The 27,215-nt window shown below is 47.9% G+C and overlaps 1 protein-coding gene across 1 annotated transcript; it reads left to right on the top strand.

Moving 5' to 3' along the window:
* The first annotated feature begins 1,479 nt into the window (after positions 1 to 1,479).
* LOC148219605 (serine/threonine-protein kinase PAK 3-like) lies at positions 1,480 to 26,321 on the top strand. The gene is made up of 13 exons (XM_088156379.1): positions 1,480 to 1,548; positions 17,656 to 17,790; positions 18,064 to 18,396; positions 18,688 to 18,855; positions 19,166 to 19,331; positions 19,631 to 19,694; positions 20,384 to 20,432; positions 21,195 to 21,307; positions 21,962 to 22,079; positions 22,775 to 22,874; positions 23,326 to 23,522; positions 24,452 to 24,589; positions 25,979 to 26,321. Exons 1-13 carry the CDS (start codon positions 1,480 to 1,482, stop codon positions 26,069 to 26,071), a joined length of 1,743 nt encoding a protein of 580 aa, XP_088012505.1. The 3' UTR covers positions 26,072 to 26,321.
* The last annotated feature ends 894 nt before the right edge of the window (positions 26,322 to 27,215 follow it).

Here is a 27,215-nt window from a genome sequence, read left to right as displayed (position 1 = left end):
ACACCTATAGCAAGTACATCTGGGCTACAGCACAAACAGGAGAGAAGGCAATCCATGTGATAAGGCACCTGACAAGTTGCTTTGCAGTCATGGGGACACCTAGGGAAATAAAGACTGACAACGGGCCAGCCTATGTCGGCAAGAGAGTAAGCCAATTCATGAGACTCTGGGGAATTAAACATATTACAGGAGTACCACACTCACCCACGGGACAGGCCATAGTAGAAAGAGCCAATGGAACACTCAAACAGTACTTACTCAAGCACAAATCCGTAGATGATCCACAAGAAAGACTAGCCAAGGTTCTTTATGTTATGAATTATTTGTGTGTGTTTGGGGAAGAGTCAGAGCCGCCTGCAATCAGGCACAGAGGTAAAGGAGAAGGTAACAAAGAGGAAGGCACAAAAGAGTGGGTAAAGTACCGGGATCCAAAGACAGGAATGTGGAATGGCCCCGCTGAGGTGATCTATTGGGGCAGAGGTTATGTTTGTGTTTCTACCCCCACAGGAACAGTTTGGGTCCCTGCTAGGTGGGTGAAGCCCATTCTAGATGACCGAGTGGGTGGAAAGATTCCTGAGAAGGCGACTGACTCCAAACGACCAGGAACGGATCCAGCAAAAGTTGGCGGTGACCTTACAGCCCTATTTACAGAGACTAGCACCGTATAGCCGCGTTGCCCGCGAGGCACTGCAGCGGCCACCGTTGAACTGGACCGATTGGATCGAGAGCCACGCCTACCAGGAAGAACAGCCCCTCAATAGCCGTCCATGTTGCGCGTGTGGGGGGGCGTGGTGTGAGGCTTGGGTGGCTTTAAAGTGTGGGCGCTGTGGGGACTGCTCGTGGGTAAGACAACAAGTAGTATATAGTCTATGGTGCGCAAAGTGTCAAGGTGAAGACATAAGGCGTTCAAGCTGGGGTCAGGCCCTAGAGGGAGAAGCAGGGGTACCATATGCACAGCTCCGGAGCGTATATGAAGCACCAGAACAGCTTCTGTTAGCTTGGGCCCGATGGACGACTACTAGGTGGCTCTGGAGGCAGCGCATCAGTGCAAAATCTCGCATTGTCGCTGCCCGGTGTATGCATGAGGTGCCGCATCTGCCTTTCCCTCGGGTAGGACCAGTTAAGCCAGGTACCGACCCAGAAGAGGTATTAGACCAGTGCATAGAAAAGGTAAAGCAGTGGCACATAGCCGCAGCTAACCCAAAGCGCAAAAGAAATAGGCCACCCAAGCAATCAAAATGATACTCATCACACTGCTTACGCTTACTAACTTTGCTTGCACAAGCTCTTTTCCAATGCAGCATGCGCCTCGGGAAAATGTATGGGTGACATTTGCTAACATAACAAAACAAGAATCAATCTGCTTAAGCTTAGGAGGAGTGCAGAACCCCTTCAGAACCTGCCTTGTAGGATTACCAGTCTGGAAGCCAGGAGAATTCGCAGGGTATGTGAGCGATGCTAGCCTACCCAAAAAGGGGGATGGCGACTTACTACAAGGCTGTGCCAACCCCGGTAGCTATCCCTCACAACACGATGGATGCTGGCAATGTAAAATTGTCCTAGCTTTGAACAGAACCCTAGCCTCTCCTCCAGAAGAGATTGACCTCTTCGGGAGTACCAGCGCCTCAATAGGTAAAAACGCGGGAGGATGGTTTAGCTTTATACCCCTAAACGACGGGAACTTCAAAACACACCGCAAGTATTGGGCGACCCTTGATTCGGCCGCGACCCTTGATTCTGACCTTAGTAATTTACCAACAATTTATACTCAACTCTACTCCAACTGTAATGGTAGGTACATCACAAGGGCAAAAGCACTGCCCCCAGGAATATTTTTGATTTGTGGGGATCGTGCCTGGAATGGCATCCCAGTGAGGCCACAAGGGGGACCCTGCTATCTAGGGAAACTAACCATGTTTCACCCCAATGTAACTACCCTCATGCAACTTGCAAATAATTCAAATAGATCAAAACGTAGCTTACATGACCTTGACTGCACCGACATAGGGCAACCAAACTTTTGGAATGATTTCACACAGGTAGCAGTTGCCACACTCCTCCCTGGGGCAGGAGCCCTCAAAGCTATGACCCTGGCCAAGAAATTAGGATGCTGGGCAAAAGATGAACTCAATACCACCTCTCAGGTATTAGATATGATGGCCAAGGATGTCTCAAGCGTGAACCACGCAGTGTTGCAAAACAGAGCAGCCATTGACTTCCTACTCCTAGCTCAAGGGCATGGTTGCGAGGAATTCGAGGGAATGTGCTGCATGAATTTATCTGACCACTCTGAATCCATCCACAAAAAGATACGAGACATGCAGCAAAACTTACACAACCTAAAAGAAGAAGATGGTTGGGGCATTGATGAATGGCTAAAGAGTCTAGGCCTTGGGGGATGGATTCGGACCATCATTAAGTATGCTATCATGATTTTAGGTATATTCTTATGCTTAGCTTTATTGCTTCCCTGCTTGGTAACTTGCTTGCAAAATTTTATCCAGAAGACTGTTAGTAAAGCTTGGAATGCCACTCTTCTCGCTCAAAAAGAAAACGGGGGAAGTGTAGAGAGCCTGGTGCAGGAATGGCTAGAAGAGAGAGGCCATAGTCAGATCAACTTGGTAAGGCTAACAAAGTAGGCCTCAGCCTCAAGGGCACAGTGTCCTTGAATAGGGGAAGGCACGTAGGATTGGGAAAGACAGGCTGCAGAAGAGGAACTAAAAGAGCTCAGCTAGCCACAAGATTGCAAAAGTGTAGCCACAAGATTAGCTAAGCAGCACAGTGACGCAAATGGCAAGTAAACCAATGATGAGCTTAGATTTTGCACTATGCATGAGCTAATTAAGCATTGTATTTAATCACCACTCTGCATATCAATAAACGAGACTTTGCTGACGACCACCTGGTGTCCGCGTCTCCCTTCTCCGACAAAACCACCCATCATTTCAATGAAGAAGAAGAAGGAGACAAGAATTTAAAAATCACATTGAAACAATACCTTGCAACCAGCATTGAATAGGACTGTTGAGTAGAATTGTAGATTAGGATTATAGAGTAGTGTAGAGAGCCTGGTGCAGGAATGGCTAGAAGAGAGAGGCCATAGTCAGATCAATTTAGTCAGGCTGACAAAGCAGGCCTCAGCCTCAAGGGCACAGTAAGAGGGAAGGCACGTAGAATTGTGATAAGATGAACAAAGACAGACTGTAAAAGAAGAACTAGAAGAACTCTGCTAGCCATGAAATTGCAAAAGTGTAGCTACAAACTTAGCCGATCAGCATAGTGACGCATATGGCAAGGCAACCAATGATGAGCTTAGCTTTTGCAATATGCATAAGCTAATTAAGCACTGTATTTAATCGCCACTCTAATTATCAATAAACGAGACTTTGCAGATGACCGAATTGGTGTCCGTGTCTCCCTTCTCCGACAAATGGTGACCCCGACGCTGTCCCTCCGTCGCTGAAAAAGAAAACGGGGGAGAACGCGCCACGGTCGGTGAAGTTGAGTTTGGGGCCTGCTGCAACCGGGTCGGTGTCAAACGACGTAGGAAAGACACCCTCAGGAGCTACAGAGGTGGTCCTGGGCCATACGTGCTGCCGAAGCCGGAGAGTTGCAACGGCGCCGACGGTAAAAAATGGACAGGCAAGCAGCATATGATTTATTTATAGCACATATAGATAAGTTAGGGCTAAAAGAGCTTAATCCCAGGAAGGACATACCGGGGTTGTTAGCCTGGGGTTCTGCTAAAGGCTTATTCACTAACCCTCATAGTGTGCATGAGTTAAATGAGTGGCGTAAGTTAGGGGATGTACTGTGGGAGGCAGTATTAGGAGATGATAAGACGGCAAAAAAGTTAGGAAAAATCTGGCAAGTAGTTCATAACGCGCTCTTAAAGCAACAGGCAGAGAAAAGGGCGGCACAGCAGGCAGTAGAGGCATATAAAAGAAATGCTCAGTATGGTGATAATGAGCCCCTCGCACCAAGCACAAGAAGGGTTGAAATACCTATTCTTAGAGACACGGCAGGAATGGCCGATGGGGCTAGTTGCACTTGGCCCTCTGCACCCCCCTCAGAAGAACTGGGGAATAACGCTGCCAAAGCAGCGGAGGCAATTGCAGAGGGCGAAATATCCCAACCTTGCGGCGTAGAATCCCCTTGTCGGCCTGAACCTAGCATCCCTAAACCTGCCAGTGAGCCAAATCCTGTCCCTAGGGCGGAAAGCGACCTGCGGGGAGAAGTGGCAAGGCAGAGGAGGGAGGCATGGAATATGCTAGCTAGACACGGCCTGGAGACTGGGGATGACGCCGCTGTAAGTGCAGTCAAAGTCTGGACCTTTCCTGTCACGTACACACAGGGAGTAAACCAACAAGGACAAGCTGTACAAGTGGGAGAGTATGAACCACTCGATTGGAAGTTGCTAGCACAGTTACGACAGACAGTGAGTCAGTTCGGGTTTCGGAGCGAGCCAGCCAAGCAAATGCTAGACTATCTATTTGACACATATTTGTTACTGCCAAATGATCTAAAAAGCATAGCAAAATTAATTTTCACACCACATCAGCAAATGCTATTTAATACTCACTGGCAAGCTCTTGTTGCCGAGGCAGTTGCGGTACAAAGGGGTCAGGGTGATCCCTTAGCCGGAATTACAGCAGATGAGTTAATGGGAGTGGGCGCATTTCGCAGATCAGAAACTCAGTTACTCCCGGGGGCCGACAGGGTTAGAGAAGCCATGCGTCTAATAAAGAATGCCATCAATCAAGTCAAAGATAGCTCAGGCATACCCATGTATATGGAGATAAAACAGGGAAGAAATAAATCCTTTGGAAACTTTGTAGATAAGGCTGCTGCTGCTATTGAAAAGGCAGGAGTCCCAGAGTATATGAGAGGGGCGCAGGTTTTCTTAGTTAATGCACTAAAAGAATTAAGCTTAGAGCTGCAGAAACAAGCCGAGTCCACACAGTCACAGGTGTTAGCCGCTCTTGCTCCGCTCCGTGCTTCTACGGCGGCCCCAGCCACATCAAACGACCACCAGCCTCCCTCGGCGCGCTGCTACAGATGCGGGTGGATGCGGCGCGGCCCGACGGGCGCCGCCGATCAGCCCCCAGCGGCCGCCGCCATATTAACCCCGGTCACAAGTAGCCGCCGTAACATCAGCGCCATCTCCTGTCTGCAACCAGCCACAACAGGGAGCCTGGGACTCGACTTGGCAGCCGCAATAAAAACATCATTATTAACAACACACCCCGCTAAAGTCCCAACTGGAGTACAAAGCCCGGTAACTATTAAAGGACAAGCTTTTGGAGGACTAATAGTGGGACGTTCATCAAGCTCCATTTTAGGACTGTTTGTACTACCAGGTGTCATTGATGCAGACTACACTGGGGAAATACAAATAATAGTTTATACTCCTTTTCCTCCTCTAACAATTGAGGCAAATCAACGTATTGCTCAATTTATTCCACTTCCACAGTTGAGCCAAGGTATTCAACCACAAACACAAACCCCGCGCAAGGACCAAAGTTTTGGGTCCTCTGGTGTTGCTCTGCTTACAATGGATCTCAATACTAGACCCAAAAAGGAGGTGAGGTTCACCTATGCAGGACGTACAATAAAAATGATGGGACTTTTAGACACTGGAGCAGATACCAGCATTGTTTCTCCAGAAAAATGGCCCTGTGATTGGCCATCATTACAAACCACGGATACCGTGACGGGCGTCGGAGGGTTCACCCTCGCAAAGAAAACGCCCCCAATAAGGGTTACTATAGATGGGCAGGACTTAGTAACTGTGTTATCAGTAGTTGCATTACCGCCCATGGTACATTGTCTAATTGGAAGGGACATTTTAGCTCAGCTTGGGGTCGTTCTATCCAACGAGCACCCTTTGGGGTAATTGCCATTGCTTGGACTTTCCCAATTCCAATCACCTGGACTACCAATGAACTGGTAATGGTTAAGCAATGGCCTCTAAAAAGGGAAAGTCTAATACAAGCACATCAACTCGTGAAAGAACAATTTCAACAAGGACATTTAAAACTTTCCACAAGCCCATGGAACACGCCAATTTTTGTGATTAAAAAGAAATCAGGGAAATATCGTCTTCTGCATGATTTAAGAGCAGTAAATGATCAAATAGAAGCAATGGGAGCATTACAACCGGAACTTCCCAATCCAGCCATGCTTCCACAACATTGGCCTCTTTTAATTATTGATTTAAAGGACTGCTTTTTTACTATAGCCTTACACCCCCAGGATACAAAAAGATTTGCATTTACCCTACCGGCAATTAACAGGGGGGAACCTGACAAAAGATATGAATGGACTGTTCTTCCACAAGGCATGAAAAACTCACCTACTTTGTGCCAATTATATGTTGATGCGGCTTTGCAACCCCTAAGACTAAAATGGCCCGACACAATTATTTACCACTACATGGATGACATCCTATTCGCCCAGAAAATAGCATTTACAGATATTCAAATGCAGGAAATTCGAAACACCTTAGCAAAAGCATCTCTCATGATAGCTCCAGAAAAGATACAGCAATCTACACCATGGAAGTACCTGGGATGGACTATTACAAATCAAATCGTACAGCCGCAAAAACTTCAAATTGCAACAAAAATCACCAATCTAAACGAAGCACAACGCTTACTAGGAGATCTACAGTGGCTCAAACCGATTGTTGGAATACCCAACTCTCTGCTAGAATCCCTCAGGCCACTGCTCAAGGGGACCGATCCAACCACACCTGTAACCATGACACCACAACAAAAAGACGCTCTCAATGGCATCATTCGTTGCGTCAATGAAGGATTTGTCTCCCGCCGGAATGTATCATTACCTATAGACTTCACCATTTGGAATACTCCTGATCATCTACTTGGAGCACTTACACAGACACAAAAGAAAACGGGGGAGATACAGGTACTAGAGTGGATAACCCCACCTTTACAAGCAAAAAGGACAATCAGTACAAAAATCGAACAAGTAGCTACCTTGATTCGTAAGGGTCGGGTAAGAATTCTGGAAATCACCGGAACAGGCCCGACTGCAATCCATCTACCCATGAAAAAGGAGGACTTAGATTGGTACCTCCTCAACTCTGAGGATTTACAAACGGCTTTGCTGGAAGCTGGAGCAACAGTCAACACAGGACCGCTGACACCACGTCATCTCCAGTGGTTAGGAAATTGGGACTGGGTATTAAAGCCAACACGATCGGAACAGCCGATAGCGGGTGCCATCACAGCATTCACAGATGCCGGAAAGAAATCGAGGAGGGCAGCCATCACCTGGAAAGAAGGCCCTCGATGGAAAAAGCAGATAATAGACGCTGCTTCAGAGGACAGTTTACAAACATTAGAACTGCTTGCTGTTGTGTGGGCATTAAGTGAACTGCAAGGGCCTTTGAATGTGGTCACTGATTCGTTTTATGTTACAGGAGTAGCACAGAGAATTGAGGACGCCTCTGTGAAAGAGGTGCAGAACAAAAGACTCTATGAACTCTTGCTGCAGCTAAAGCGAGCAGTAGGAGCAAGGTTCAAGCCCTATTGTATCATACACATCAGAAGCCACAAGTGGGATGTAGGCTTGGGTGAGGGCAATGCCAGGGCAGATAGATTGGTTATGAATGTAGCAGATGATAGGGGGATTGAGGCAAGAGAGTCACACACACGATTTCACCAGAATGCTAAGGGATTGGTGCGCGAGTTCAAAATAGGCATACAAGAAGCTAAGGCAATAGTGAGAGCTTGTCCCACCTGCAGTCATCATAATAGCGGGGTGGGCCTTGGGTGTGGGGTAAATCCTCGGGGTCTAGAAAGTAATGAAATTTGGCAAATGGACGTTACACATGTAGCAGAATTTGGTAGGCTCAAATACGTACACGTCACAATAGACACCTACAGCAAGTACATTTGGGCTACCGCACAAACAGGAGAAAAGGCAATCCATGTAATAAGGCACCTAACAAGTTGCTTTGCAGTCATGGGAATGCCTAGGGAAATAAAGACCGACAATGGACCAGCCTATGTCGGCAAGAGAGTAAGCCAGTTCATGAGACTCTGGGGAATTAAACACATCACAGGAGTACCACACTCACCCACAGGACAAGCCATAGTAGAAAGAGCCAATGGGACACTCAAACAGTACCTACTCAAGCACAAATCCATAGATGATCCACAAGAAAGGTTAGCTAAGGTTCTTTATGTCATGAATTTTTTGTGTGTGTTTGGGGAAGAGTCAGAGCCGCCTGCAATTAGGCATAGAGGGAAAAGGGAAGGTAACGAGGCAGAAAGCGCAAAAGCATGGGTAAAGTACCGGGATCCAAAGACAGGGATATGGAATGGCCCCGCTGAGGTAATATACTGGGGCAGAGGTTATGTTTGTGTTTCTACTCCCACAGGAACAGTTTGGGTCCCTGCTAGGTGGGTGAAGCCCATCCTAAATGACCCATTGGGTGGAAAGATTCCTGTGGACGCGATTGACACCAAGCGACCGGGAACGGATCCATCAGAAACTAGCAGTGACCTTGCAGCCCTATTTGCAAGAGCTGGGACAGTATAGCCGCGTAGCCCGCGAAGCACTGCAGCGACCGCCATTGGACTGGGCCGATTGGCTTGAGATCCACGCCTACAGGGAAGAACAGCCCCTCAATGACAGTCCATGTTGCGCATGTGGGGGGTCGTGGTGTGAGGCTTGGGTGGCTTTAAAGTGTGGGCGCTGTGGGGATTGCTCGTGGGTAAGGCAGCAAACAGTAGATAATTTATGGTGTGCCAAGTGTCAGGGTGAAGATATAAGGCGTTCAAGCTGGGGTGCAGCCCTAGAGGGAGAAGCAGGGGTACCATATGCACAGCTCCAGAGCGTATATGAGGCACCAGAACAACTTATGTTAGCTTGGGCCCGATGGGCAACTATTAAGTGGCTCTGGAGGCAGCGCATTAACGCCAGATCTCGCATTGTTGCTGCCAGGTGTATGCATAAAGTGCCACATCTGCCTTTTCCTCAGGTAGGGCCAGTTAAGCCAGGTACTGACCCAGAAGAAGTATTAGATCAGTGCATAGAAGAAGTAAAGCAGTGGCACATAGCAGCAGAAAATCCAAAGTATAGAAGGAAGAAGTTACGTAAGCAACGAAAATGATATTCATCACACTGCTTATGCTTACTAACTTTGCTTGCACAAATGCTTTTCCAATGGAGCACACACCTAGAGAAAATGTATGGGTAACATTTGCTAACATAACAAAGCAAGAATCAATCTGCTTGAGCTTGGGGGGAGCGCAAAATCCCTTCAAAACTTGTCTTGTAGGATTGCCAGTTTGGAAACCAAGAGAGTTTGCAGGGTATCTTAATGATAGCAACCTACCTACAAAAGGGGATGACGATTTGTTGCAGGGTTGTACTTTCCCTAGTAGTAATCCCTCACAACACGATGGATGCTGGCAATGTGAATTTGTCCTAGCTTTAGGCAAAACCTTAGCCTCCCCTCCAGAAGAGATTGACCTCTTCGGAAGCACTAACGCATCAATGGGAAGAAACACAGGAGGATGGTTTAGTTTCCTACCCTTAAAAGACAAAAACTTTGCAACCCTTGATTCAGCTCTTAGTAATCTACCAACAATTCATACTCAACTCTACCCCAAATGTAACGGTAGGTACATCACAAAGGCAAGAGCACTACCCCCAGGAATATTTTTAATTTGTGGGGATCGTGCCTGGAATGGTATTCCAGTGAGGCCACAAGGGGGACCCTGCTATCTAGGGAAACTAACCATGTTTCACCCCAATGTAACTACTCTCATGCAACTTACAAGCAATGCAAATAGAACAAAACGCAGTTTACACGATCTTGACTGCACCGGCATAGGGCAACCACATTTTTGGAGTGACTTTAGACAGGTAGCAACTGCTGTACTCCTCCCTCACGCAGCAGCCAGGAAAGCTATGGCCCTAGCCGAACAGTTAGGGTGCTGGGCAAAAGATGAATTTAACACCACCTCTCAGGTGTTAGACATGATGGCCAGGGATGTCTCAAGTGTTAACCATGCAGTACTGCAAAACAGAGCAGCCATCGATTTCCTACTTCTAGCGCAGGGACACGGTTGTGAGGAATTTGAGGGAATGTGCTGCATGAATTTGTCTGACCACTCTAAATCCATTCACAAAAAGATACGAGACATACAAAACAGACTACATGACCTAAAGGAGCAAGATGGTTGGGACATTGATGAATGGCTAAAGAGCCTAGGCCTTGGAGGATGGATTCGGACCATCATTAAGTATGCTATCATGATCTTAGGCGTATTCTTATGCTTAGCTTTGTTGCTTCCTTGCTTGATAACTTGCTTGCAGAATTTCATCCAAAAAACTGTTAGCAAGGCTTGGCATACTAATCTTCTCGCTCAAAAAGAAAACGGGGGAAGTGTAGAGAGCCTGGTGCAGGAATGGCTAGAAGAGAGAGGCCATAGTCAGATCAATTTAGTCAGGCTGACAAAGCAGGCCTCAGCCTCAAGGGCACAGTAAGAGGGAAGGCACGTAGAATTGTGATAAGATGAACAAAGACAGACTGTAAAAGAAGAACTAGAAGAACTCTGCTAGCCATGAAATTGCAAAAGTGTAGCTACAAACTTAGCCGATCAGCATAGTGACGCATATGGCAAGGCAACCAATGATGAGCTTAGCTTTTGCAATATGCATAAGCTAATTAAGCACTGTATTTAATCGCCACTCTAATTATCAATAAACGAGACTTTGCAGATGACCGAATTGGTGTCCGTGTCTCCCTTCTCCGACAGAGTAGGATTATAGAATAGGTTAATAAATAAATAAAGTTTCTCAAAGTGCAACTCATTTGGAAGATTCCCCTCCTTCTGAGTCTTTCAGAAAAGACAACATTTCCTTCTGGATTGCCAGTTGTTTTTTAATGATGCTAAGTCACACTTATGGCTTCTTTGGCATGGTTTCTGAGTAGGGAAGGCTCTTCTTCGTTTATCCTCTCCAGATCACACTGCCTTTGGAATATGGCCCACTGGCTTGTTTTTGCCCAGCCACGGTGCTTCTATTTGAGGCAGAAAAGGCAATGGCATTTGCAGGCAAAACCAAAGGAAGAGGGGGCAGCCAAGCCATCCCATGCAGATGCAGACCTTCTATGATGGCTAAAATCTGGCCTGGAGGCTTCACAGTCATAGATACCCTAATTAGAATTCCACCAGTCTATGCCATTAGGGAAAAGAGGTCAACATCCCCAGGAGGAAGGCATTTGAAAGCTGGGACATTTAAATTCAAACAACGCCAGCAATCCCTGGCAAGCATGGACACAGGGAGCTACTGGCCAATGAGCTGGGTGGTAACCAAATTCAGCCAATTAGGAGACCAGCCACGGAGGGGTTTTAACATCTTCTAAAAAGGAACTGCACTCGGTAATATTGGCTGTTGCTGTGTGAACTACGGAGTGTCGTATCTTTTAAATCTCAACGGTGACAGCCTTCAGCTGTGACTCAAGAGCATTTGGATTCCTGCCACTTGGATTTGCATCCCTAAGTGCAATCTCTTTGGCTGGAGGAGAGTTTGGCTCAACTGAGAAAGCAGAAAGATCAGTGAGGCTGCTCTGAAAGGTCTCCAGGATGTGGTGCAGAGCTGTCAGTGACTGTGAGGGGAGAGTGAGCCCAGCCTTGCCCAGGGTGGAGCCCCAGCAGAGCCCTGGCAGAGCCCGGAGCAGCCTGAGCCTGGGCAGAGGCAGGCTGGAAGGAGGCCCTTGGAGCTGCAAGAGGCAGCAGCCCGGCCCTGGGTGCCTCCTCCTGGCACCGGGCGAATCCTCTGCTCTCAGAGCCAAGCTGGCAGCTGGCTGGGCCCCAGGGGAAGCGCAGCCGTGCTGGGCACAGCACAGACTGGTGGCATTGGCCCCCTGGAGCGTGGCCAGCAGGAGAGAAAGGCAAAGAGCAGCCCAGGGCTGGTGCCCTGGCTGAGCATTGCCCCTCTTGGGCCGGCTGCCCTGTAACTCCTGGGCAAGGTCAGCAGTGTGTGCAGCACTCTGGGCACAGGGGCAGGGAGCCGGGCTGCTCCGCAGGCTCCAGCACAGGGCAGCGTCCTTCAGGCACGGCACTTGTGCCAGGGGAACCGAGGCCAGCGGGAGGCAGGGACAGCTTGTCAGGTCACAGCTGCAGGAGACAGTGCCTCACACAGCCCTGCGAGGAAGCGCCTGCAATCCTGGACTTGTGCACGGAGCCACAGCAAAGGTGTGAAATGCAGAGTGCTTTGCAGAAATATTCAGGGGCACCAGGCCAGCCTGCTTTGTGCTCTCTGCAGCACAGCAAGCACTGTGCAATGCAGCTCTGAGCTGCTGGGAGAGAGGGAATATGGGGATGTGCCTGAGGGTTGGGCTTGAATAGTCAACTGATTTGGAAAGGAGCAGGAGGGTTTTGGCAGGCAATTTGTGTTCTCTCAGTGTGTTCTCAGTGCTTAATCCTGTATTAGCCATTTCAGTGATTATTGTATGCAAGTGGCTGTCTTTGCCTTGAGAATAAGATAGTGGTCCTGTTAAGAAGGTAGCTGGAATGCATGTCCAATATATGTGCAAATCTGTGGAGAACTTTGCTAGGATTTATTTCAGCTCTTATGCCAACAGTGCCTTCTCTCCTAGTTCTGTCCAATGCTTATGGAAATTTTATTGGTCTGGTTTCCTTTGCTTTGGTCCCATCTGAGTGCTGAGTTGGGGTACAAGCTGTAGGTGCTTGGGACACTCTTGGAGTTACTCTTGGATCCCTTGAACAACAGGGTTTGGCCCACCAGGGGAGTTTGTGCTACTTTGTGACAGAGGAGAACTTCCCAGGCTATTTTGTGTTTGATGTAAGGAAGGTTGGGCTGCTTTGCATAAATTCAGAGCCCAATGCAGAACGTTTGCTTTGTGATGTCAGGGCATGGTTGCCACGTTGTAGTGGTGACATCAGAAGGTTGCCTTGGGGCACGGAAGGCCTCAGTGTCAGAGCAGCTCTTGGGCTTGCTCAGTGCAGGAGCATCCTCCTGCTTGAGGCGTCTGTCAGTGGGCAGCTGCACAGTGACAGGAGCCTTGTTTTTTCTTGCACTGCAGCACAGTCTGCAAACTTGCACAGCAGTGCTACAGTCATGGAGCAACTCGCTGCTGCAGTTTGCACTGTTTATGGCATTGGTTATTCCGGCTATTACCTGACACACCTGGCACGTAAGTAGAGATTTCCCTTGAGTGTAACCTAACCTGGCTTTTGTATATCTTCCTGCTCTTTCTTAGTAATTGAGTTGATTTTGAAACAGAAAGAGCATTGGGATGCCACTGCTTTGGGAAAGCTCCTGTCAACACATTCCGCTAAAAACAGGGTTTCTGTAGCCAGGGGTCTGTGGGCAGCATTTGCACGGGAACCTACAGGGGTTGAATTCCCTCCACGGGAGAGTCTGTGGCAGCAGAGTCTGACATTTCCTCACTTTGCTGGATCAAGCGGGACAACTTTGAAAATGCAAACTGGGAGGCCTTCTCAGAAAGCCTTCTAAAATTTCTGCAGCTCTTCCAAGAATTCAGAGAAAGCTTCTTTATTCTAAATTTTGTCGTGAAAGGATTTGCCTGCCTAACTTGAGCCTTTCTTAAGTGTTAAAATAGTGATTCCCTTTACAATGAACTGCAAACTGCAAAGCAATGAGTGTCTGCTCCTGAACCCTGGAGCTGCTGCTGTGCTGTTTCACTGCCACTGGAACTTCCACAGCTCAGAGGGATCTTGGGGAAGCTTTTCTGGGCAAGTCTTTCCAACAAGTTAATGAGAATTAGTGCATGGAACCAATTTAAAAAAACATTGCCTGAAGGAGAGGATAAAAAAGACTGCCTTATGTGTCGGGCAGAAAAGGAGCATTGAGTGTTAAAGAACTATTTTCATTATAGTGATCCAATTTGTATGAATTTGCTGGCAAAACAGGCCAAAGCGCAGTCACAGCCAAGAATATTGTCCTGTTCTCTTGCTGGCAGTGCACAAGAGCTGTGTGTCCTGGTCCCCTGTAGTGAAACAGAAAATGCTCTGTATTAGGGTTGCCTTGTTTTGTGGGATTGATCAGCCCAGGCAGTTGTCTCAAGGAATCTGCTTCATTTTCCTTGCCCACTACAGGTCACCTGAGACGTGTATTCAGAGGTGCCCAATGGGAGGTGAGTGAGAAAGGAACATTTGATGTTGCTGTTGTGTAAGAAACGAGGAGAAAGCAGTGAGCTTGGCCTGTGGCAGTAGAGGGTGGAGGGCCAGCTGGGTGGGCTGTAAAAAAATCCATTTCCATGTCTGAAGCAGCAATAGCAAAGGCATTACTGGCTATTTCCTAATTTTCCATGTCACAGCTTTAAAGAACTGAAAGCTCAGTTTTCAGAGAGACTGTTGCTTGCTGATAGTAACCAGGGTGGAATATTGAATTCAGAGCCATATGTAGTTCTGTTGAACCAGCCCATTTGAATTTAGTCAGAGTGACTTAGAATTGCACTGCGATGACAGTTGATGATTTTGCCTTTGTAGATCAGGTTGTAGAGCTGCACAGAATTAAGTATATAATGATAGGTAATGGCCTGTCCCTCATGCTTCTCTCTCTCCACAGAACCCTGAGCCAAGAGCAGACTCTCCTCTGGCTCCCTCTGCTCCTGGAGACGAGGCCAACGAGGAGCAGAACGGCCACAAACCTGCAAGTGTGGTCACAGCGGAAGCTGAATATTGCGAGCCGGTAAGTGCCAGTTGTGGCTGCTGCTGTCTTTAGTGCAAGACAGAGCTGCAAGCTTCTGTCCAGCCAGGACCTGCTGTTGGTGGCTCAGGTTGCTGAGTGCTGCAGTCCTGTGGGGAGTTAGGAATTGCCCTGCAAAGCCGTGAGAGCTGGAGAATGGGCTTTGCTGTGTCGTCTTTAGGCCCCAGCTTGCTGGGATTCTGCTAGGGGCCGGCGTGAAGCATGAAGGCTCCCCAGCCCCAGAGGAGGGAGCATGTCCAAGGCACTGAGCTCAGCCACGTTGGATACGTAGGGGACACGGCGGTCTGGAGAGACCTGTGCCACTCCACAGGGTGGCCGAGGAGCAAGAGGCACAGAAATGCTTGATCTGACCTCATAGGCTCTTTGGGGCGCTTTGTCGCCACGAGCTTCTTGGGTGCGCTTATGTGGCAGTATTTCAGAGACACATTGTGGAGTGGCAGGTGGCAGTCAGAGATTTGGTGCCTTTATTGCCAGGTTGCTCTTTTGCCTCTTCAGGCAGAGTGGTCAGTAGCAGAGTGCAGTGAGAGTTGGCTTATTTTAGAGAAGCTGCAAAGAGATGATTGTGTTGTCCATGGATCCTTATGGGCCTGCACATGTCCCGTGTGGCAAAAGACAAAAACTGCATAGTTGTGGACCCATTGCTGAGGCAAAAGCCAGAGGCTACATGCGTCTGTTGATACTTTCTATTGTGTGGTCTATTCTATTCTTGATAACTGCATATGAAAATGCCATTGGTGCCTGCAGAGGGGGAAGAGTTGAAAGACTTGGACTGCTGTCCTGTGTTGCTAAGAAGACGAGAGGTATCTTGGAATTCCGGATGCTGCATCTGAAGTCAAATGTGGAAGGTGGACAAAAAGAGCCACGAGTGCCTGTCAAGAGCAGCTGAAGATGCGGCAGCGTGTGCCCAGGTGGCCACGAAGGCCAAGGCCATGCTGGCCTGTGTCAGCAATCGTGGGGCAGCAGGAGCAGGGCAGTGAGGTGTGGCCTGTGCTGGGCAGGGCTGCAGCGGCAGCTGGAGTGCTGTGTCCACATGTGGGCAGCTGTGAAGCAGAAAGAGGTTGAGGGGCTGGAGCGTGTGCGCAGAAGGGCACAGGAGCTGGGGAGGGGTGGGAGCACGAGCCCAATGAGGAGGTGCTGAGGGAGCTATAGCCTGGGGAAAGGGAGGCTCGTGAGAGACCTTCTAGGCACACTTCCATGACTGCCTAGGTGACAGTGCTCCCCACAAGGGCCGTTTCTGTGCCAAGGATCCCCTCAGTGCATCCAGATGCTTTAGATGCTGGAGTAGGTGACAATTTGATCATTGGGTTTGTTGAGTTGTTGGTCTGCTAGAAGGTGAAGACCTGTTTATTTTCTTCCTCTAGCAAGCAAAGGTGCTTTTGCTCAAGATTTCCTGCACAAGAAGATGTAGTTTGGGGCAGGGACGTTGGAGCACAAGGAGATTTTCTCATGCCAGGCCAGCCAGTTTGATCTTGCACATCACTTTCATGTTACCACCACCCTTATCTTTTGGCAGCGTTGGGGATCAGCAATTGTCCAATAATACAATCAGGACTAGATTTGGGAATTTAGCAGGAAATCAAAACCTTGAATTCTGGCTGGTTCTCAGAGATCAAATGAGCTGGGAGGGGCTGGGCTTAATTTCTGATTACAGCCACTTTGGCACCATCAGTGTGGTTGTGACAAAGAGAAGAACTTGCCCTAACACAGATGCAGAAAGAGTGCAGTTCCCAGAGCAGTTCTTTGGGTTTGATCTCATTCCATAATGACGTACATGCTCCAGATTCCCCAGGAGTTTGGTTTATTGATGCAACAGGCGAGCAATTCAGGATTGCTGCTGATGGGGGCATTGGTTGCATTGGTGTTGATGTGTGTCATAACAGAAATTATAGTAAGAGAAATTACATAAATGAGATCTATCTATCTGTCTAGCTATCAATCTACCTATGTAATATTTCCATAATTGATTCTTCCTGGCTCTGGTCAGAGGCAGTTGGAGTTGCAAATCTCCCCTACAGGCATCCCTTCAGGGGGAGAAGAGCAGAGACATGTTAACTGATCCCGAGCAGGCAGAGATGTTTCCCCTCCAGAAATGGTTGTTTTTTTCTCCTCAGTGATGTTATCCTTCTCCAGCCTCTTCTGCCCTGCAATCCCAGTTTATTCTTTAAATTCTCCCTGTCCTAGTGACATAGAAAAATTCCATGGTTTTGGGGGTGTTTGGCAACTCTTGTCATACATGCATTACATGACACATGATTTTCTTCACTGACATCTCTAAGGGTGTCTAAGTTCATTTGTTGATGGGGCCTTATGAGGGTCTCCTTTACTACTGGTCTGAATTCTCAGTTGACAAGAGAGGAAGAATAAACACCTTGATCCTCCTCCATATACTGAGGTGGCTGTGGAAGCTCTCTGACCTCCATCAGAGGATCTGTGCATGCATCCTTCTCTCCTGATTGAGCAGGATTTCTAACAAGAGAGTAGATGTCAGAAAGGCAGGAATGGTGGTGCAGGCCTGAAGAGAACATGAACTCCAGAAGTGCCTGTCACAAGGAGTGAGCCCACACTGGAAGCCACCTGCAGAGCCAGGATGGAGCTGTGGGACAGGGCTGGGTGTCAGTCACCATGGAAAGACAAAGGGGACAGAGCAGAAGTGGAGGGAGGCCCTCAGCAGAGCCTTGAGAAATGCCACACCTTCCCTGTCAGCTGCCTGAGAGGCTGTTGGAGCTTCACTCCCAGAAGGACCCTGACTGTACTGCCAGAGTCACTTTGGAATCTGTGCCTCCCCATGGGCAGAGAATGAGCCAGGGGAGCAGCAGCACAGTGCTTTGGGAACGTGTGAGCCCATCAGTCTCAGAGACTTGGCCCACAAATGTTGTATGGGAAGTTGAAACCCATCTCCTCTTGCTTTCTGTGCAGGCCCTTCTGGAGCAAGAGCATGAGCAGATTGCTTTATCAGAGGTGCCATGGCAGACTCAGGGAGAGCTGTGCCCAGCCCGAGAGCAGGAAGAGCAGCTCAGGCAGCAGGTGGAAGAGCTAGAGGAGAATGTCCAGGTAAGTCTGGCTCAAGCAGGTGACAGAGTGAAGGGCAGGAACAGGGACATAAAACAGAGCTCTTGGGACTGAGGAGGCCAGGAGTGCCACAGGCACTGGAAGCACAGAGCCTTGTAATCTGCACAGATCAGGGATGGGAGGGTTACAATGGAAGCAGAGGTGGGTATGAAAACAGAAAGAAGTGGCGGAATGAATTTGATTTTGAGGCTGAAAGAGGAAAAAGCTGAGCTTGGTGGCAGCTCCCTGTGATTTGCTCTGCATTTTTGTGTACAGAACATCAAGATAGAGCCACAAGGAGAGCTGCCCGAAGCTCAGATTGCCACCATGGCAGTGAAGAGGAGGAACAAGGAGGACAAGAGAAGCATCCAGGAGGAGATGAATCTCCATCAGCAGAGAGACAATCAACAAAACCCGGTGAGTGCAAGAGTGGCAGACCCTCCGTTCAAGAAATATTTCTCTTGTTTTATACGGAACCTCAAGGATCAGCTGCACACAGAGCTGCAGGAAACTGAGGCTAGGATGAAGGCAAGAGTGAAGAGGCTGGAGGAAGAAACAAAAACGATCAGAGAGAAACATAATCCCATGCTTGAGGCTGTACAAAATCAAGTGAGTGAAACAGCAATAGCCAGTGCAGTCACCAAACTGGTGGTTTCTGCCCTTCTTGCCTTTCCACTGTAGAGTAGCAGGGGGTGGGGTGATGCCTCTGGGTGCAATCCTGCTGTAGGGTTACTGTGTTCCTTGTTCTTGAGGTATTTTTACAGTGGGACATGGTGACCCAGATGGAGGATTGAAACAAGCTGTCTGTAGCCCTGTTCTCTCCCTTTCCTCACAGTTGATGACTCTTGGCTGACAGGGACAAGCTGTAGTCTCTGACTGCTTTGTTCTGTTTAACTTGAGGTGGAAGTGTTGACATCTCACCTGCCAGCCTGCAAAGACTTCCAGCAAAGGACTGGAAACAAAAAGCCTCGTGGTCGGTGTGAGGCACAGGAGCTGTCCCAGCCGGAGATGCTGCAGGTTGGGCACGTCCCAAAGATGGTGGAGGAAAAGAGATCTGAGTGGAAGGAGGTAGAACATTTGAACAAGTGTGTCTGCAGCCATTAGAGGGGAAAGGAATCCATAGGGAGGAAGTGGAATGATCATTCTGGCAGTTATCCTTCAGAAAACATGAAAATGGAACATGAATCTGGCCTTGAACTTGAGTAAAACCAGCCTTTGGTTTTGACCCATCCAGTTGGAGAAGTGGACATGCAAATAATCCATTTTAAGAGCCATGCATGTGGCTGAAAACATCTTCCTGAGGGCTTGCATTTGAAAAGGGATCTCGAAGTAATCTCTGCCAGCCACCGTTCTGAGATAAACTCATTACTTGTCTCAGATCTACACAGGCTCTGTTACTGAACCTGCTGCAGCAGCAGCGTTGTCTAAAGGAGCCTTTGTTCCCCAGCCTGAGAAGTGGAGCCTGGGCAGACTGTTCATCTCCAGCACTGACACAGCTGCTGCTCAGCGACAGGAGACTGAGGAGAAGTACCTGCAGCTACTGAGTACGTCCTGTGTGTTTGAGGGACAGTGTGTTGTGTGCATGTGTCAGCATAGCTGTACCAAATATTCCTCCTGAGCCTGGTGTCACAGGGACATTTAGGAATCCTCATAGGAACTGCTGTGGAAAAATCGCTCTCTGTGCTGGCCATCTGTGCTGCAGAGCTGTCTGTCTGGTTGTTGTTTTTGTTACCCAGCCAAGCACAAAGGGTTCAGAGACCCAGACAGTGGGGCTGCCTTTTTGATCTTCTGGAAGTTGGGATCTCTGCTTTCAAGTGAGCATCTTGCATTTTGTTTCCCTCAGGGAAAATAGTGACCATGGAAAATCCTGTGACAAAATACACTGAACTGGAAAATATTGGCAGCGGGTGAGTCCAACCACAGTTACTTTTACATAAACATGGGCCAGGTGATTTGCTGGTAGAATGTCTATCAAGTGTGAAGTCAAGCAAGCTGCAAACATATTCAGACACTGAGGTTAGATTGTCCCATCTCTCATTACTGGTCAGACTTTGTGAACGTGGTCAGAAGGCAATGCCAAAGACATCTCCATGCTGGCAAGGTCTTGCCAGCAACAAGGAACAGGACCTGGAAGATCTCCTTGTCTCTCAAGTGTGGGACAGCTCTGTGCTAATTTCCTTAGCATTTTTGAATACCTCCAAATCCTACAGCCACACTAATGAAAGCAGAAGGATCTTGCTTGCCTGAAATAGCAACCTACCCCCTATGAAAGCTGTGAGATAACTGTTCCCAGGAACAGTTCTTTCCAAGAGTTTGCTGAACGAAATACTCCATGATCAGGATAAGAACTGCTCAGTTTAGAAATTGAAACTCGAGATGAGATAATAAGCTCTCTTTTTGAGTCGAGACAGTAAATCCCAACACTCCAGGAGCTGGCTCAGTGCCTCCACACCTGAGAGGAAAACGTATCAGTTGTCTTCTGGTATTCTCATCCCACATCCTGCAGGTTTTAGGCACTGACAGGACTGATGTCCTCCTTGGCTTTCACTCCAAATTCTAAATGGCTTCTCCTTTCTTTGCTTTGTTTTGTTTCTAGGACTTTTGGAGAGGTTTGCAGGGCATTCGACAAGACCAGAGGAAGAGAGGTGAATGTCAACAGCCCCTGCAGACTCTGCAGCCCTTGAGGGCTTTCGACCCTGGCGTGAGCTGTGGCTGGAGCTTTGGGTAGAGCTGTGCAGCAAAGGCACAAGAAGCACAGATTGGTGCCAGCCTGGAAATTGCCTTGGGACAGTCTTTGTCCTTCTCAGCTGCCAGAAGGAAGGCGAGGAGGGCAGCGGTTCCTTTCAGAGAAGGACGCGCTCACTCGCTCTCAATTGCTAAAACAAAGGTGGTGCCTTAGAGCATCTCCCTGCTCTTTGGGGCTACAGCTTCAGAGCTGTATTCTCATTTCTGGCTGCCAGCAAATGCATCTGAATGTTACTGGTAGCTCCTTAGCCCCCTGCAGTGCTGCACTTGGGAACTGCGTGTAGGGAGACATGTGTGAGGTGTCCCTGAAAACCTCGAGCCCAGCTTAGAGCCCAGGATGTATCCAGAGAGTACCAAGGCACAGATGACTTCTGAATCCCAGACAGAGCAGCAGAGAGTGTGGGCAGAGCTTTGTTACTGTGTGGTCAGACATCTGTTACCAAATGGACAAGGCAAAACATCAATGGCCATGTGTCCTGTAACTGGCCCCCAAGGGAGCAGAGAAATGGGCTGTTGGAATGTCAGTTCCTAATTACTCCAATATCTAATCACAAAGCACTTTGAATCAGCTCAGCAGTGTCATTGCAAAAACACTCACTCCATGTGCTCTGTGGTTTTGTGCCACCAACTTCTCAAGTTACTGATTTTCAATGTCATTTTAGGTGGCCATAAAGAAAATAAATCTTCAAGGACTGACAAGTAAAGAAATAAAGGTCAATGAACTCATGGTCATGAAGAAGAATAGGAATCCCAACCTGGTCAACTATTTAGACAGGTGAGTTGTTGTGCTTTTGTCCCATGACTGTTTGTTTACATACTGCAAACATGCAGGATAAAAACCCACATTTGTCCCTGGCAGAAGATAGAGCTGTTAATTATTAATAAATTAGTATTGTTCTGCTCATCCTCAATGGATGGGAAGAGAGTGCATCTTGTCTGCATGAGTCTTCCCTGGCACGTGTAGTGTGAAAATTGTTCAAAACCTGGATCAACCGTAACTTACTAAGTCAATAGACAATAAATTCACTGGCTTCATGTTGTTGTGGGGCTTGATTTACTTCAAGTACCTTCTTGCATGCAGGTAAACTAACAAGGATTTCACTTGGATTGTGTCCACTCTTTTCCATTGATGTGCATGCCAGGGACACGGTGCTTTTTTTCCAGAAACACACAGCGTGACAGGTTTTTTAATCTCTTACTAAAGAAGACTTTTTGCTTGATGGCCACCTAACACATCTATTTATCGCAGATGTGTCATTCTCCTTGAGTCTGCACAGATTGGAAACACTGCACAGCCTAGAGGGAATGTCTATTCCTTTCATTGTGTCCTCATCACAAAGAGACCCGGGAACAACAGTGAAGCTTGTCTTTTCCAAACAGCAACACAGCCATGCACGTTCATATCCACAGCCTTGTTTCCTTCTTTCAGCTACCTTGTGGATAAGCAATTCTGGCTGGTGATGGAATACATGGATGGAGGCACTCTGAGAGATGCCATCAGCAAGATGTACCTGTCTGAGGATGAGATGGCAGCTGTCAGTCGGAAGGTCAGGGATCCCACCTGTGCTTCCAAGGGCTTGGTCAGGATTGTTTGGGAAACTGGGGCTCAGAACTGCAGAGATTTCATGTGCCAATCTTTGTTTCTGTGTTGCTGGTATGCTCTGGGGAAGTAAAAGCATCTCAAGTGAACTGTGTGCCAGTGCCCCAGAAATCACTGTCCTCTATTCCTGTACTCTTCTCTCCTGCTCTTGTATTCTCTCTATGTCTCTCGTATTTGTATTTGTTGTTATTCACCCTGCCTCTCTAAATGTTTACCTCGAGCCTGTCTGCACTGCATTCCTTGTCTGTAAAAACAAAGGTGCTGGTGGCAGGATTTGAAACAAACAGCAAAGAAAAAAAGAGAGACTCATTTCTCACAGTCCTCAGCTGAAGAGGATAGTAGTGCACCCAAAATGCTGTTGACTTCTGAGCACATCCACTGCAGCAGCAGTCATTCTGGCTGGTTTGCAGGGCACAGTCTACAACAGCAGTTGCTGTTGCTCTTCCAAAAGCTGACATGCCTTTCCTTAGAAAGGTTCTGCTCTGCTGGTGTTGGAGCAGCAAGCTCTTCCTCTCACTGGCACTGTGTTCTGCCATTACTCCCCATTCCCCTGGAAAGGGAATAATTTAGAGCTGTTTCCTTTCTTGTATGATGACCTCACATCACTAATGTTTGCCCTCCCGTTTCTGTTTTTCTTCCCAGTGCCTGCAAGGACTGGATTTTCTTCATGTAAATGACGTGATCCATCAAAATGTGAAGAGCTGCAACATCCTTCTCAGAACTGATGGCTCTGTCAAGCTGGGTCAGTATATTCTTGGTCAGGGGCAGTGTTCTAGGGATGTGGGGTGTGGGGCTGCTTTGAGTGACTGCCAGCTCCCCAAAAATGCTGCTAGTCGGAGTGCAGGGGCCCCTGCTTTTAGCGAAGGCACAGCTACAACATGCACAGAGGTATGATAGGGAAGCACAAGCAGTCAAGGGTGGCATTGGTCTGTGTGTGTCTCTTCCAGAGGGAGGGAGATACAATGTAAACCTTCAGGGGAATAAAGGCCACTGCTCTGAGCAGCGTTTAAAATCCTGGGTTTTCTTGGAAGTGGCCAATTCCCTACTACCTTGTCTAAAGCCCCCAGGAAACTGAGCATGGCCAGTTCTCCAGGAGATTCATCAACAGCTCATTCTTAGAGTGAGAGTGGGGAATTCTTTGGCTTGGTTTCCTAATTAGAGCTGGCTTTCATGGTGTGTTGTTTTCTCCACAGCTGATTTTGGCCTCTTTGCTCAGCTCACCCCTGAGCAGAGTAGACAGAACTCAGTGGCCGGCGCTTCTGGGTGGATGGCACCTGAAGTTGTGATGGGGCAGCCATATGGCCCCAAAGTGGATATTTGGTCTCTTGGAATCGTGGGCATTGAAATGGTGGAAGGAGAAGTTCCTCACTGGAACCAAACTCCTGTCTGGGTGAGGTGCAAATACTTACTGATCCCACTGTCTTTCTCACCTGTCCCCTGTTCTGTGTGCCACTGGACAAAATCCCATTGCCATCTTCTGGCACCACTTCAACCAAGGTCCCTTTCTAAAAATATCCCTGCAGCTCATCAGTATCTGCTGTACTTTTGGTGGCCTCAGAAGGGAAGTGGCAGGTAACCATTTCAGCAACGTGCCATTTTGGCCTCCAGCCATGCCTGACATTTCTCATTTGCTTTTTGAACACTGTTGGAGCTGTGTTACTGAAGGAAGTGAATTTTTCAGTGAAATGTTTAGATATGTTTTAAATATCCTTAAATTGGAGGTTGAATCTTCCTAGATTAAATTTTATAGAAAAATAGAGGAAAAAGAATAAAGGAAAAAAGAAAAAGAAAAAGATAAAGAAAACGAGAAAAAGAAAAGGAAAAAGGAAAAAGGAAAACCACCAAAGCAAAACAAACAATTCTGCTAGCTTTCTCCTTTTTTTAATCAAGAAGTGGACAACAAGCTTGATGAGTTTTTTTTTATGGCAGCTCTGCTTAAGGGACCAACAAGCACTGCAGAGATGCCCTTCCTGTAATTACCCTTGGAAATTGTAGAGTTAGTTCATATAGCCAAGTCCCTCTACCAAAATGCCTGTTAAGCTCATGTGAATCCTCAGGGAACCAAATGTGCTTTTGCTGATGTAGTTCCCACTAACTAGGTCAGTAATGAGATCAGCTGCCAAGGTGAGATCCCCTGCATGTTGGAAAAGCTGTGGCTGCTTTGGGGTTTGGGTGTTTTGTTGGTACAGCAAAGTCATCTCAGCCTCTCTGCCAGGGCAGAAACTGCCAGTGCAGAGTGCAGGTTAAACAATGGCATCTGGGAGAGCAGTGACAGATGTGAAAGGAGCAGGCTGAGCCTCGTGTTTCCTTTTTCTCCAGCCTCAACTCCCGACAGCCACAGGAGGGAGACCAAAGCTGCGGCAGCCCAACCTCTTCTCGCCTTTGCTGCGGGACTTCCTGAGCTGCTGCCTGCAGACAGATGAGGCTCGGCGCTGGTCTGCCAAGGAGCTCCTGCAGGTAAAATGCAAAGGGGCTGCAGGTGAAAGAGTGTCCGTGGGATGGGCTCCTCCTCCACTGGAGGCCAAGGCATCAGATCAGGCCCCTCCTCCTCACCTCCAATCTTGTGCTTTTCAAATGAAAATGGTGAGGAATCCTAGACTGGGCTGGGCTGGTAGGGAGGTGTAAAGGTCATCTGGTCCAAGTGGCCTGCAATGAGCAGGGACATCTTGAAGGAGATCAAGTTACTCAGAGCCCTGTCCCACCTGATCTGGGATGGTTCCAGGCATGGGCAACTATCAGCTCTCAAGGCAACTTGTGCCAGTGTTGCACTATGCTCCCAGTAAACAAGTTCTTCCTTAGACCTACTCTGACTCAATCCCCTTTTTGGTTAAAAATATTAGCCCACATCCTACTGTAACTGGGCATATTAAAAAAGGTGTCCCACACTCCCTCAGAAGCCCCACTGAAGTTTGGGAAAGTGTCAATAAAGTCTCCCTGAGGCCTATTCTTCCCCAGGCTGAATAACTCCAGGTCTCTCAGTTTGTCCTCAGAGGAGAGGTGCTCTGTTCTCTGACGGTTTCTGTCACCCTGCTTTTTAATTTGGTGGTGTGGTCAGTTTTATCTAATGCCACAAGAATTGAAGTAGAGCAATGCTGGATCCAGAGGTGTGAAATGGTGATGGAAGAACCCAAGGAAGCCAGTCCTGGCTGAGCACTCAGAGGTTTGGCTGTGGGAAGGAGGGGCTGTGGCAGGCTCACTGTGAGCCTCTGAGGGGCCCTGGTTTGTGCCCCCACCCCACTCTCAGAGATTTCTGCCACGCAAACAGGGACAGCTGAGAGGGACTTGTCCCAGCCCCATCTGCTGCCTGGCATGGTCAAGCAGACAGGACCTGCCCCAGGGTTACTGCCAGCTTGTGTGGCAGAGAGGGAACTGCAGGACCCAGTGCCACTCGGCTGTCCCTGCTGGCAAGGAAGGAAGGAAGGTGCCATCCAGCACAGGAGGGGCAGGGCATGGAAAGGTAGACACTGCTGTGTCTCCCTGTGGAAATTAGCGTGATGCCTGTCTTTCAAAGAGAGGCACCTATGTGAGCCTTTGGAGTTTCCTGATAGGAAGAAACTCCAAGGACAGAAAACACCATTTCCAGAGCCCTGGCAGGACAAAGTCCCCAGCAAGATGAAGACACCAGAATAAAGAGATGAGTGGGATTCTGGGCCAGGTTTGTCTGTGATGGCAAGACTTGCACATGAAGGTTGAGGTGCAGATGGCCCTGTTGGTTCTCTTTCTGCATCTTTCTGTGAACCAGAGCAATCCTGATTGAGCCTGTGAGGCACTGAGCTTGGATATCTTGATTCATTGTTTTTTGTTGCTGATGTTTTTATCTTGTTGTTTTTATTTTCCGGTGGGCAGCATCCATTTGTAGCATCAGTCGAGCCTACTTCCTGCCTGGTGCCACTGATCGTTTCCATGAAGAAGAGGATGATGGAGAAACAACTGCCATAATTACATCTGGACCATGTGCTCCACCACCAGTTTAAGATTGTAGAGTAGGATTGCAGAGTAGGATTGAAGAGTAGGATTGAAGAGTAGAATTGAAGAGTAGGATTGAAGAGTAGGATTGAAAAGTAGGATTGAAGAATAGAATTGAAGAGTAGAATTGAAGAGTAGGATTGAAGAGTAGAATTGAAGAGTAGGATTGAAGAGTAGAATTGAAGAGTAGGATTGCAGAGTAGGATTGCAGAGTAGGATTGTAGAATAGGATTGTAGACAAGGATTATAGAGGATTATAGAGTAGGATTGTAAATAAATACATTTTTTGAAACCTCATGTCATCTGGAAGATTTCTTTCAAACCATGTGTCAGAGACTGAAATATTACAATTTTTGACTTCAGCATTTTCTTGAAGGATGTTTAGAACTGAAATACAACAGCTGAACAGAATACCACCATATCCTGAATAGGCCTTTGGAGTGGGGCCCTGAACTGTTCCCTGATGAAGATAAGATAAAACACAGGAACTGGGGACATTCACAAAGCCAAGCTTAGCACCTTTGGGGAGGAGACAAGAGCCACAAGGCTGTCAGCTGCCAGGCTGGCACAGAGCCTCTCACCAACGGGTGGGCAGAGAGAAGCTTTGGGTGTGTGTTGGAAAGCCTCTGGTGAGAGGCTCAGTGACCGCCCATTCTCTGATGTGCAGACCAGCCCTGCTCTGGGGTCCTTCACCCGGGGGAAAGCTTATCCACAACAGAGGGGGTGACATAGCCCATGTCACCAGCTGACATGAAGTTGGTGCATCAAGGATCTCCATGGATTGCTTGCTTCTAATTATTCCTCTTTCCAATTTGGGCTTGCTTTGTTTATTGTTTTATTTGAATTCAACTACTTGAGTAAAATTTGTCTGCAGTGATCTTGTCTTTGTTTTAGGCTGTAGTACGCCTGAGCCAATGCCATCAGAATTGAGTTGTTCTTGTGAGCAGTGATGTGAAAATAATTAAATTATTGTGGTAGTCTCAGTTCGAACTGGGTAGAAACACCAATTTCATGTAGTGGTTTTAGTTGGCCAATTTGAAATTTCCTGGCCAATGCACCAATTGATGTGTTGGGTCAAGTGCTGCCCAAATCACCAGTGCACCCACTAGAATTATTT

The sequence above is a fragment of the Sturnus vulgaris genome, chromosome Z (assembly GCF_052056855.1).
Source record: "Sturnus vulgaris isolate bStuVul1 chromosome Z, bStuVul1.hap1, whole genome shotgun sequence".
Classification (NCBI taxonomy): domain Eukaryota; kingdom Metazoa; phylum Chordata; class Aves; order Passeriformes; family Sturnidae; genus Sturnus; species Sturnus vulgaris.
Note: the sequence above shows the minus strand (reverse complement) of the source record. Positions and strands in the feature narration are given on the sequence as shown.